General features: G+C 54.4%; 4 protein-coding genes across 4 annotated transcripts; 1 reads left to right on the forward strand and 3 right to left on the reverse strand.

Moving 5' to 3' along the window:
- Window positions 1-79: 79 nt before the first annotated feature.
- M430DRAFT_67286 (hypothetical protein) lies at window positions 80-1,889 on the reverse strand (the record flags this gene model as incomplete). Its single annotated transcript, XM_024869280.1, has 3 exons — window positions 1,528-1,889; window positions 636-1,478; window positions 80-567 (listed from the first exon to the last, which is right to left on the reverse strand). The coding sequence occupies exons 1-3, from the start codon at window positions 1,804-1,806 to the stop codon at window positions 82-84; spliced, it is 1,608 nt and encodes a 535-aa protein (XP_024720486.1). The 5' UTR covers window positions 1,807-1,889.
- Window positions 1,890-2,734: 845 nt separating this feature from the next.
- On the reverse strand, window positions 2,735-4,867 carry M430DRAFT_102809 (hypothetical protein; the record flags this gene model as incomplete). The annotated part of the gene is made up of 2 exons (XM_024860822.1): window positions 2,735-3,026; window positions 3,135-4,867. 2 exons carry the CDS (start codon window positions 4,865-4,867, stop codon window positions 2,735-2,737), a joined length of 2,025 nt encoding a protein of 674 aa, XP_024720487.1.
- A 1,990-nt stretch (window positions 4,868-6,857) lies between these two features.
- M430DRAFT_42943 (hypothetical protein) lies at window positions 6,858-7,718 on the reverse strand (the record flags this gene model as incomplete). The annotated part of the gene is made up of 2 exons (XM_024867591.1): window positions 6,858-7,559; window positions 7,610-7,718. 2 exons carry the CDS (start codon window positions 7,716-7,718, stop codon window positions 6,886-6,888), a joined length of 783 nt encoding a protein of 260 aa, XP_024720488.1. The 3' UTR covers window positions 6,858-6,885.
- Window positions 7,719-7,955: 237 nt separating this feature from the next.
- Window positions 7,956-9,429, forward strand: M430DRAFT_35568 (hypothetical protein). Its single transcript, XM_024866767.1, has one exon. It carries the CDS (start codon window positions 8,077-8,079, stop codon window positions 9,250-9,252), a length of 1,176 nt encoding a protein of 391 aa, XP_024720489.1. The 5' UTR covers window positions 7,956-8,076; the 3' UTR covers window positions 9,253-9,429.
- The last annotated feature ends 2,505 nt before the right edge of the window (window positions 9,430-11,934 follow it).

An 11,934-nucleotide genomic window follows, 5' to 3' on the forward strand; every position in this document is an offset into this window, starting at 1 on the left:
CCCCCCCCCCCCCCCCTCCCACCAAAAACAAAGAAGAAAAAGAAAAAGAAAGGCCTTGTTGAATTGAAAAAAAACCCGCCCCTATTCTAGAATCTGCATCTCTTCCTGCCTCTCCGGCGCGAAGTCATCCTTCCACAGATCCCACAGTCTCTCCAGCTCCCGGACATACTCCTCGTGAACCCTATCGATGGTCTGCTGATCCGGCCTCTCCTGCTGAACAACCTTGATCGGCTTACCGACCACGATATTCAGGGGGCGCCGGTAGGGCATGAGTCCCACGTCGTAGTTGAAGACACCGCGGGCGTGGAACAACGGAATCGTGAAGCCGAGGATCTTCTTGACCATGAGTTGGAACTTGTGGATCTGGGGATGCGAGTCGGCTTGGAACTGATCGTAGAGGTCGTTCTCGCCGAAGGCTAGCACGGGCACCAGATCGGCCCCAGTACGGATGGCCATCTTTACGAAACCCTTGCGTCGCTTGAGGACAAGGCGGAGAGTGTGGGGCTGTGCGTCGAGGGACTCGCGGGCACCGCCTACGACGATGGTAATTGCACGTCCCATGCCCTCCTATTATCATATCATATTAGCCAAGAACCTCCTAAGATTGTTGTGAGGGAAAGCTAGATAGAACATACCTTATTAGAACCCCCCTTCGACAGAAGGTTCTCACATGACTCCTTGGAAACGCTTGCCAATCCCATAGCCAACGCATAATCGCGATAGATCGGAATCCGGAAGTTTGAATCCAGCGTAAGGAGCGTATTCTGGATACCCGGAAACAGCTGCTTGAAACCCAACGCCTCTGTTGCAAACGCCGCGAACGCTCCGTGGGAGATGATGCCATGTGGGTGGTAGCCAAAGATATATTTCCTGGTAGGAGGTAACTCCTGAGTCCGATGCAGTCGTGCTGGGAAGTAGGACGCAAAGAGCGACCATACTGGTAAGGAGCGTAGGAAATCCGACCGATGAGAGAGGGTGCCGGAGGTCGAGGCATTGGATAACATGCAGTATATCATATACGGGATTAGGAGCGGCCAGAAGACGGGTATGGCGCACAGGAAGAAGAAAAGAGAGATAGAAGAGGCGATGCAGAGTGTATGGAAAAGAACCATTAAGGTCTGCAAACGTCGATGAAGGGGTATATTCATTGGCGCGAATCGAATGCCGCTCCTCTCCCAGCGTTGCCCTGCTTTTCGACCGCTGACCAGTTTTGCCTCCTTCTTGTCTGTCTCTAAGCCTTTCTCGTACTCCGCTGATGGCTTGACACTCATGAGCCGACTGCCATTGCGGCCGCCCTGGACGTTCTCGAAAATGGTCGTGTTTGCGGTGTTGTCCTTCGCTTTCGAACTGCCGCAAGGCTTCTTGATTCCCAGTATCTTCTCCTCTGTGCTTAAATTCTCTTGCGATGCATTGCTTTTCTGCGAGGCGGTCCTGCGGTGCCTGTGCCGGGATGGACTTCGTGGTGAATCATCAAGTCCCTGCTGGAGTCAGATCCCGTCAACAGAGAACAGAAGGGGAATGCCATACAATCGCGGAGTATTCACGCTTTGACTCCTTCCTGTCAATCCGAGGCCTGCCCTCCCTTTCCTCTTCCTCAGCTGGGGCTCCCGCACCTACGATCTTCAACACTGACGCAGTATGTGTAGTGGCCTTCTCGCCATCACCAACCCCATTCGTATCATTCGCGCCATTGGCCGGCGGTTCCTCCACCGCAGCATCCGCATAGCTCTTCGGAGGCAACGGCAGCGTCTCGAGGTCTTCCTGCAGAGCAGGTTCCGCACTGAGCGGGGCCGCGGTCGTCGCCATCCGAATGATCGATTCCCTCTCTCTAACGAATGTTGGGATGATCGAATCGTGGATGGTAAACACAGGGTTCGAGGGTGTCTTGGTGACGGCTGGACGGTAAGGAAGGTGTGGCTGGAGATGCCGTTTACAGGGCTGGTGCGCCATGACGATGACGCACAGCCCGCTCTATCGCCGCTCGTCTCCTGAGAGGCTGAAACGCTCCCGTCGAACGCTGATTTGTCAACACGCAATCCTTGTCTTTGATATCAGAGAAATGTTCCTAATGTTCCTGGTTTCTACATACGCGCTGCCCTGTTAGGCAATCCAATTCAAAGGGGAAGACAATAACTGAATCAAGGCTCTTCCCATGGGCAAATTCTTTCTTCTCATCTCTAGGTACCTCCACTCTAGGAAGTGGCTTGCTACGAGATGGCTATAGGTACTGTCACTTATCAGATAGCAGGAGCTGCCTCATAGTAATAACAAACTTCGAACACATGGAACTCTATTTCTGAATGCAGGAACCCCTTGCTGGTATGGAAACCGGAGGGTCTCCTGCTCCTGATATGTAAACATGAGCGAAGTTATAGTACACTATTCTCATCAGAATCCCCTTCATGCACTCAAGGGGACCTTTTTTGCCCCCAGCTACCCTCTAGAAGAAAATGAAATTGTAGTAAGAGATTCTGGCTGTGCCATGAAGCCAGTAGACTCTATGTGGCAACTGCTTTTCTTTTTTTTTCACTCGGTCCTAAAATCAAGTTCTCCCAACGCCTCCTCCACCGTTCCATTTCATTCATCAATCGCAATTCCGACGGGGAATCAATAGAAGAACTGCTGATGTATTAACCGTTACATCATTCTTTTGGTTCCTCGAGACGCCAATGCACAAACAATACGCCGGGCATGAGGACACTTTCGTATGCGTGTGTCCCATGCATGCTTTTTATTACGAATGCCCAGACGCAGACGCCTGTTGAGACTGGTTCTGGGTACTGAGTTGGCCGCGTAGGGAGAAGACTTCATCCGAAAGCCGATTGATCTGATCTTGTTGGCTTGCAACTTGTTCTCGGTGGTTGACCTTCTCGGCCTCCATCGCCTGAACCTTGTCTGACAACTGCTTCACCTTGTCCTCCAATGTTTGGACATAGGCCCAGACTCCTCTCTCGCCAGCTGCGAACAGGTTGTTGCTACCATCGGCACTTCCACCTCCTTGCTGATGCGGAGGGCCAACAGGGGCACTTCGACCGGGATTGGAGCCCATAGGCGGTTGGTACATTGTGCTGGGAGAAACTTGGCCACCGTTTGATGGATTTTGTTGCGTTGGACCTTGGTTCGATAGAGAATACCTCTGCTCGGGAGGCGCTAGACCAGCAATAGCAGGAAGCTTAGGACCTTGTGAGTGTGGCGATGGAAGTGACATGCCCGTAGGTGATGCTCTGTCTGACTGTCGCCGGCTGAAATGCTGTTGCTGAAATTGGGTGTTCAGCGTAGGCGATCTTTGTCTGTTGATAGAAGGATCTTGACCAAGTTGGTGAGAAATCATGCCGGCTGGGCTGAGTGGCTTAGGACTCTCTGTAATACCACCACTTTGCGGATACATTGAGTTGCCTCCATTGCTAAGACCCATAGATGACAGGCCCCCACCAATATTGCTATTCTGCACGTTTGGGGAGGTACCGGGACCGGGCGAGCCGCCGCCTCGGTCCGTATTAGGTGGATACAAACCTCCAGTGGATTGTACTTGCTGGACTGACCGTGGGCCCGCAGGAGGGTATGTGCTAGGACTTCGCGGATTGTAATTATCTTGCGACCCGGCTAAGTGCTGTGCTTTGATAGCTGGCAGACTATACCGTCGACGGTCTTCTTCCGTCATCTCAGCATCGTTTAGATGGGGCGTCCCGTTGGTATACATGACACCATCCATTCCGCTATCATCACCTTCTCCGGCTTGTGAACCCTCGTAATCATCATCGCCAGCGAAACTTCCCATGCTAGCTCGTCTACCTGCACAACCACCCTGGCCCTTGGCGTGGCGGGCAAGGGCATCTCCTCGTGCGAATTTACGATCACATTTTGGACAGATGTGTGGGCGTTCTCCCGTGTGTAACTTCATATGGCGCTTTAGATCGTGCAATCGGCGAAACCGCATCGAACATGTCTGACAAACGTATGGCTTTTCTTGGCTATGGGTCAACAGATGGCTCTTGAGGTTGTGATGACGCGTAAATTCGGTTTCGCAATATTGGCATTTATACTTCTTCTGTGTAGGGGATCTCGGTGCAAGAGCCTGGTTCTGACCGGGCACAGGGAGGCTCAAACCCCGCGCGGGGAACCTTGCGGGATCTCTCGTCGGATCCGATGGAGCGAGGACGTTGCCCGGGTAAGAGAGGGCCCCACGATGCGATGGATAATCTTCGATGGGAGCCTGTAGCTGACTGGAGACACCCGATCGTGAGTCTCGAATGTCGGCATCGGCGGCCGTCATCGCGGTCGGACTCGCAACAATTGTCGGGCTTGCAGTCGCGGTCTGCGCGGGACCCCCTAGGCTTGCATGGCTGGTCACGCTTTCGGGACTCATGTCGGGCTTGTCGTCCGATTGAGTTGTATTCGGATTGGAGATGGCGTTCGATGCAGCCGACATCCCATCGCTCGTAGCCGTTGTAGCACTGGGGGCGTCCTGAGATCTGCTCATCGGAGCGCCACCTGAAGCCATCAGTGATGACAGCGCCTTGTGTCCTGGGTTTTCACTCATTGCAGCGAGTTGGCCCGTCGCCATCTCTTCCTTCTCCCTTTGTTCGTCGGCCAATGCTGCTGCGCCAGTGAGTGGTGAAGGGGAGAATCCGGAGAACGCGCCCTTTAACCGTGGTGATTTAGGTGAAGGTGAGGCGCCCAAGCCGGCGCTGGCGATCGAGGTCAGATTTGCGGGGTTCTGGGACTGGTCCGGGCGGCTCCTCTTCAGAGATCTGAGTCGACCCGTATCAGGATCTGGAAGGCTGAGGGTGGTTGTGGAGGTCAATGTGGGGGACAGCGCCGCGGTTGCGATAGGAGCGGCAGATACAGGACCGTGTTCTGAGGCCATGAGGCCCGACGTGTAGGCTTTGCGTATGCGAAATCAGACGAGTGGAATATGGGCTTGCGACAAGAGATTTGTGGTGATCCCGGGGTCACGCATGCGTGTGTTCACGACCTCATCTCGAGTCGTCCCTGGGCGGTTGTGGCTGAGGCGCGCGAGCTCCGGACGGGGAGCGCGAGACTTTTTCGGGTCCAGGACAGGAACAGATGCACAAAGCAGAGAAGAATGGTAAAACAGCCGATCGGGATTTGACCAGGCAAGGGGTGCGCGGCGGAGGGGAATTCGAAGTCTTGGGAGGGGGGATAATGCCGAGTTGCGCGCAGCTCAGGCACTTCTGCTGAACATGATCGAGGGCGTCGAGGTTCTTGCAGGTAAGGTACGGGTATGGCTGACCGATGTGGCGTCGCGGATTGGATCAATGAGACGAGGAGGATAGGACAGGACAAGAGGTCAGTGTATATTATAAGAATAATAATATCGAACCTCAATATGCACGGCACACCCGAAAGGGAGGGGGAGGGGAAAGGGGAGAAAAGACAAGAGGAGAGCGAAGGCGATGGGCGGGTTGTGTTGTGTTCGTTGAGCTGAAGGAAGAATAATACTCTGGGGGGGGGCGAGTGGCAGCGGTGGCCCGTCCAGGTGAGAGAGTCGGTTGACGAGGAGAAAGACTGGGCGTCTGAAGAGCGAAAGGCGAAAGGCGAAAGGCGAAAGCGTGAAAGGGTCGTCGAGCTTCGAGCTTCGTGTGTGATGGGCTGCTTTGCTGCGCCTCACCCTGTCCGGTGGCCGAATTGTGCCAAAGAAGCGCCTGCGCCAGAAAGAGTGGCTGACGTGTACGGCGGAGCACGGGACTGGACCGGTTGGCGTATACGGTGGCCCGGGCCCCAGCCACTCACTCGGTGATGGATGCTCGTTTGCAATCGGCCTACCTCGCAGAATGCTCTCTACCCTGCTATTCGATCCTCAATCGTCTGTCTGTCCGCCCAATGGTATCAGCGGTGATGGCACACATAAAGCTCCCAATTCCGCCCGATCAGCATCCTCTGCGGCCGGAAAGGGAAGAACAGGGAAAGCGGAAAGCAGCAAGGACCAACACGTATCAACACTACCTATCTCCACGACAGTACTGTACGGGGGGCCGCAGATACCCAGCATGCACCTCGGCCACCGTACTCGGTAAAATCGAACGCGACGCCACAGTATGATGATTGCTGCCCGCCATGATGCGTCGTGTCGTCTTAGAGAAAAGTCTGCCGTACGAGGCTCGGCTCGCGTCTCCCCTTCCGGAGCTTGAACCGACTAGACGCTCGACTGGGAGCTGCCGCCAGAGGGCCCTCAGTGTCGGGACGCGGGACTACTCTCCTCGATAGGTCTGATAGGTCCTCATCCCTCCCTTACCTCGGTCTTCTCCTGTCCTGGAAAGTTGGGGAATACTTTCTTCCCTTTCTTCCTGCTTGACAGTGCTTGTCCTTGTCTCACCCTCTTGTTTTGGATCCACCCCCCACGCGATGCACGCCGCGGCCAACCCCTGGCAGGATACGAAGGCCCCCGTAGTCATATTCCGAGTAACAACAGACTTTCAGCTCGCCGACGCCACACGCCACTCTTCTCAGCCACGACGGGCTGAGGTGCGACACTCGGCTCCTCCACCATCTATCGCCCGAGGACTTCGGGGAGGGGGGAACCCTGTGATAACCCCCCGGTACCGCACCCTACAGGCATCTACTCCTTGACAAATACCCCATAAACACGATAATCACCCCATATTTCTCTCTGGGAGAGCCTGGCCTAGCACTAACTCGTCAATTGGATGTGGCAACCAAGCAGGCAAGGAAAGACTTCACAAGAGATGTTTACAGTTGTTACTATTTCTGTCTGCAAGGCCATCCTCAACCAAGCTGGACCTCGGCGTAGTCGCTAGTCGTCGCTCCATCATGATTATGGAGCACATCGTATGTGTAAGGCTGAACTGCCCGCACGTTTGATTCTACTTGGGTGAATCTGGGCAGAGAACTGACCATCGTCTCCTAATTCGGTAGCTCGCTGACGGCTTCCCCAATATCCTTCTGAGTTTCCAACTCGGGCTCCGCCGGGTAGTCCCCAGGACCCACGGGAAAATATCCTTTCGGGCTCTTTCCTAGACCACCACCCTTCTTCTCAGTCAACTCCCACTCAACCAACTTTCCGCCAATCTCCTCATCCCCATCAGCAAAGTCGAAGATCCTGAAGTCGGCGTTTTCGTACTTCTTGTAGCTGACCCCAACTCGCAAGAACCCCGAGTGAGACACCACCGCAATAACCTTCTCGGGCCTGTTCCTCAACCACTTCCTAGCAGCAATTCCTCGCTCTGTCAGCCCGCGCTTGGAGAATTCGTACAGTCCGGTCTTCGCGGGATACTGGGGATCAACGGTCGACCAATCGAACTGAGGCCACTCCGCCGCCATCTCTGAAATGGGACTTCCCGTATCGCACGGCTTGGCTGAGTTCTCCTGCCACTCGGGGCGGAGGATCACGGGGACCCCACGCTTCATCAGCCATCCTAAGCCCTGCTGGGCAGTCTGGAGAGTGCGGCGCATAGGGCTGACAACAATGAGCTCGATCTTCTGCGCCAGGGGGAGCTCATTCTCGAGGTACTGGGCGAGCTCATTACACTGAGGGCCAAAGCCGAGTTCAGTGAGGCTGGGATCGTGGATGTCATAGTCTTGTAGGACATATCAGCTTTAGATCATGCCTCTGGATGCTGCGGGGGACTTATGAGCGACATCTGGCGTAACATTAGCATAGTTTCCACTTCAGACGGGGGAAGACACTGACTGTGAAGGGCTTGCGCGTGCCTGATGAGGATGACGGTGGGTGCCATTCTTGCTGGTTTTCGTGTCCACCGTCAACTTGTCAAGTTTGCGGGAGAGAAGTCGTTGATGGGCCAAGGCTGCGCGAAAAGGCTGAGTTCACAGAAGCGAGCGTGGGGATCGGGCGCTCGGCAAAGGTGGGGTGGGTCCGTGGGAAAATGGCTAAAATAAGGCTGGGACTGGGCCTTATGTAAGGAGTACCGCATCGAGGCTCCTGCACTCACAATCCATGATCTATCACAAACCTTGCTTACCCTTATCCCAGTCTCTGCATTCTACTGTGCACATTCTTATGATTAGGCGGCGCTGTTCTTTGCTGTTCTCATCGACGGCGCTTAACAGTCATCTAGCATCATCGACCGGACGGCGATGAGTTTCAAGTTCTCTGCTGCACATTCAAGTCGCATCAAGAAATCAACGAAACCGCCGACCATCAACAGAAACGCCTCTCCCTTCTCATCGCTACCCCGTCGCAAACCTGTACAAAGATCCTCCTCGAAATCCGCGACTGCCGACGATGAAGACGAGGACCTTTTCGGCGATCGGCTCGACGATATTGGGCTTGTCAAGGCCCTAGCCACCGATCTCACTCTACGAGATGTTGCGCAAGCAATCATGTATACCCGAGGCAAGATGTGGAGCAGTATACCACAAGAGCGAGCGGGGATGAACTCGACACGCATAGCAGAGGTCTTGAACTTCCGGGCGTCCCTCCCGCCCATCGTCACCGTGTCGCATATACAAGCGCTGTTGAATTCGCCCACAACAGTCGAGAGGGAGATCGCGGAGTTAATCAAGGGGCGAGCTATAAGGAAGATTGTTGTCGGGGGGCGAGGCAGCATAGGAGAGGCTTTAATACTGGTTAAGGATCTCGAGGAGCTTATTGAGAAGAGCACACTGGAGCAAAGCGTCAAGGAGAAGTTCACGAAATTACTCTACGAGCACCCAACTGCGATGAAGATCCCCCGCTCGGAACTAGCCCCCGACGATGCGAAGGCGCTCACGCATGCGGGTTTCCTGACGGCAGCCACGCCCACATGGACATCCACGGAAGTCTTCTCTACCCCAGGCCAAGGCTCCCGCGGCACCATGACCTCTCTGAACAGCATCTCGCGCGCAGCATCAGGCACGCTCGCCGCAGTTGGTGGTGAGGGCGCCGTTCACGCCGCGGGCGGCAGTGGGGGAGGCATCGGCACCCCCTCAACGGGGGAGCTCTCCCTCGCCATCCCCGCCACCGGGGCGTTCCTCAAGCTGGTCGCGGGGGCGCGCGCACACCTGGTGTCCCTCCTCTCCAAGTCGCGGTTCCGCGAGGCGCCGGAGACGGTCCTGCGGCAGCGGTGGGACGGCGGGATCGCGGCGGACGCAGCCTTGAGCGCGGCGAAGAGGAGCCGTGGTGAGTTCGCGGGCGTGCTCCCGGGGCGGACGCGCAAGTGGAAACAGTTCTACGGCATGACGTTTGATTGGATCCTGGGGGAGTGTGTGGGTGCGGGCCTGGTGGAGGTTTTCGAGACGGGCAGTGTTGGGAGGGGCGTTCGTGCTTTATAGGGTTGGATGGCGGGGTGTCACGATATGATTGATATGACTGATTGCCTGATACACGAGATTGCGGAGTTGTGCAATTTAGAAGTAGGGCTGGGCGGTACTAAGTACTGTAGAGAGTCGCTTCTAGGACGGTGTTGGGGAGAAGGCGACTGTAGATGTAAGAGGGGGATGGTAACGAGTACGAAGATGCATGCGATCACAACACGGGCGAGCCGGTCTCTTAAGGTATACAGTATAAATGGCCCGCGCATCCTGAAAGAAGAAGAAGCAAAATAACCAACACCCTCCCGTCTATTCCCATCCACAGTAATCCTGCCATACCTATCAACCCCGCCTGCACACCCGACCGACCCATTGCATCATATCACACTTATCCTAATCGTGGGTCTTGCTTTCCGACCGTTTATTTCTCTCTCTTAAAAGCACCTAGGAAACACGAAGAGATAGATACCTACCTAGATAGATCCAATTTCCCTCTCCTCCCAACTCCCGCACACTGCCGATCCCCTTTCTAAAACGTTGTGTCTAAGACTCAAGTAGGTTAGGTAGGTAAGGTGCTTTAGACAGGGGTCCCGCCCGTTTTCCGACCCCTATTGACGCTAGGGAAACGCTTGGCAACTTGCTTGGTAGGTTAGGTAGGTACGGAGTATAGTAGTATAGGTATCCTGGAGATATATATCGGGATCGTGGGATTATTTCGTCGAGGGCTTTTTTGGAGGGAGAGGGGGGGGGTGTTGGTGGTTAGGGGAGGGTTTGTTTTTGTTTTTGTTTTTGTTTTTGTTTTCTTTTGCTTTTTATTTTTGGCTTTCAGATTTATACTTTATTGAAGCAAGCAAGCAAGAAGCAAGCAAGTCAAAAGAAAAGAAGAGAGGGTAAGGGGGCCAAAAAACAAAGAGCAAAGCAAAGCAAAGCAAAGCAAAGCACCGACATGAATGAAGGCAATCGAGCCGAGCCTTTCGCGGGCGGGCTGGAACGTTTCTCTCATTATTGGCGGGCCAACTGACTTCTGGGGAGCGAGTCAGAAAGCTCCGGTGATCAGCGGGATATTAGTTAGGGGATTTTTTAACTTATATTAATAGGGGTCCACCAATCAATCCACTACTAAGTTCTAACTGACTGGGCACTGGGCACTGGGCACTGGGCACTTGTGGGCAGCAGGCTCGTGCGAGAAAAAAAGGCGTTACCTAGGTAGGTCCTAGGTATATGCAATGCGTGTGATAAGGGGTGTGGGTACGGAGAGTTTTGGGTTTGGGAATGGGAATTAAATGGAGAGGGAGATAGATTCTATGGTGAGTAGTGAGTAGTGAGGAGAGGGAAGGGAATGAGTAGAGATGGGAGAGAGATCATTGGTGGAGAGGGGGCATATACCTAGGTAAATGGCTGTTTTTGGTGCAATGCTCCGATAAGACGGGATACCTAGGTACTAAGGTATGGGATGGTGTGGTGATGGGATAGGGATAGGGATAGGGATAGGGGGGGGAAGGGGGACTTGTCACAGAGATGGGATGATAATGATAATATCACAGTCACAGTAATGTATGTAATAATAGAAGAATCACAACTTAAGGACGATAATTAGATTAAATAGTAAAATAAAGAAGTTGAATGCATCGCCGTTTTGTCTGTCTATCATCTCATCTCCCTCCTGTGTAAGGTATGTATGGGTGCATCCAATGCGATGATCTCCGCTGCTTGAGACCTGCCGCAATGATATCCTCTGTGCAGATAGATAGCCTATTATTCGCATCATGGTGTACAGTAGGTAGTTTGTAGGACCGTGTTATTTTACCATCAGAATCACAGACACAGCGCGCACTCTCTGCTGCAGTGTAAATCCATCCATCCCACGGCCCAGGGTCGGCCGGGGAAAAGAACGTGCCCTGCTGCTGCACCTCCAGGCTTGCCCAGTGCCATCCTAATTTCCATTTTTCTGGGCCCTTTTTCTCGTCCCTGCTTCTCCTCCTCCTCAATCTTCCTCTCCTCTCCTCTCTCCCCTCTCCCTCTTCTTCTCTTTCTTCTCTTTTTCCTTCCCCCTCCCTCGTCCCCAATCAACCCCATCAGCCGAAACGATTACTCCCGTTCGTTCCCCACGGCGTCGATCCCCTCAGCTGTCCGTCCCGCCGCCGTCTCTCGCCAATTTACACGCCTGGACGTTTGACCCGATTCCTGCAGCTGCCCAAACTCCCATCACCGACCACATCCCGCGCTTCCCTCCCACCCTCGACCCGAACTCGAGCTCGACCTCGCCGCCGTGCCTATTGTGTGGACGCCAACCCGCGACGCCCTTCCCTATCTGCAAGAACGAGGACAAAGGAACCAGAGGACGAGGAGTAGTACAGAAACACAGACAGTCACGGAAACGACCGCCGTCTTCGAGAACCTCGCACAGATACCCGATCCGCCTTCTCTCCCACCAACTCGGTCTTCTCTCCTTGATTGCCTTTCTGCGGCCCGCGACGACAACGACAACGACGACGGTACACCCCGGCCAGAAGATAGCCGGGACCGCGACAAGGCGACGGCAGATACTCAACCCCCCTCGGGCGCGGTCGTGACAAATGCATTAACCAAGAGGGAGGACCGCCCAGAGTAAGATCTCCTCCCTGAGAAAAGATCCCTGTTTTTTCGGGTCAACGGTTGTCAGCAGCACCTGCGTATTACCGTATTCCGGGGGATTTCAAGACT

Source organism: Amorphotheca resinae, assembly GCF_003019875.1.
Source record: "Amorphotheca resinae ATCC 22711 unplaced genomic scaffold M430scaffold_7, whole genome shotgun sequence".
Classification (NCBI taxonomy): Eukaryota; Fungi; Ascomycota; class Leotiomycetes; order Helotiales; family Amorphothecaceae; genus Amorphotheca; species Amorphotheca resinae.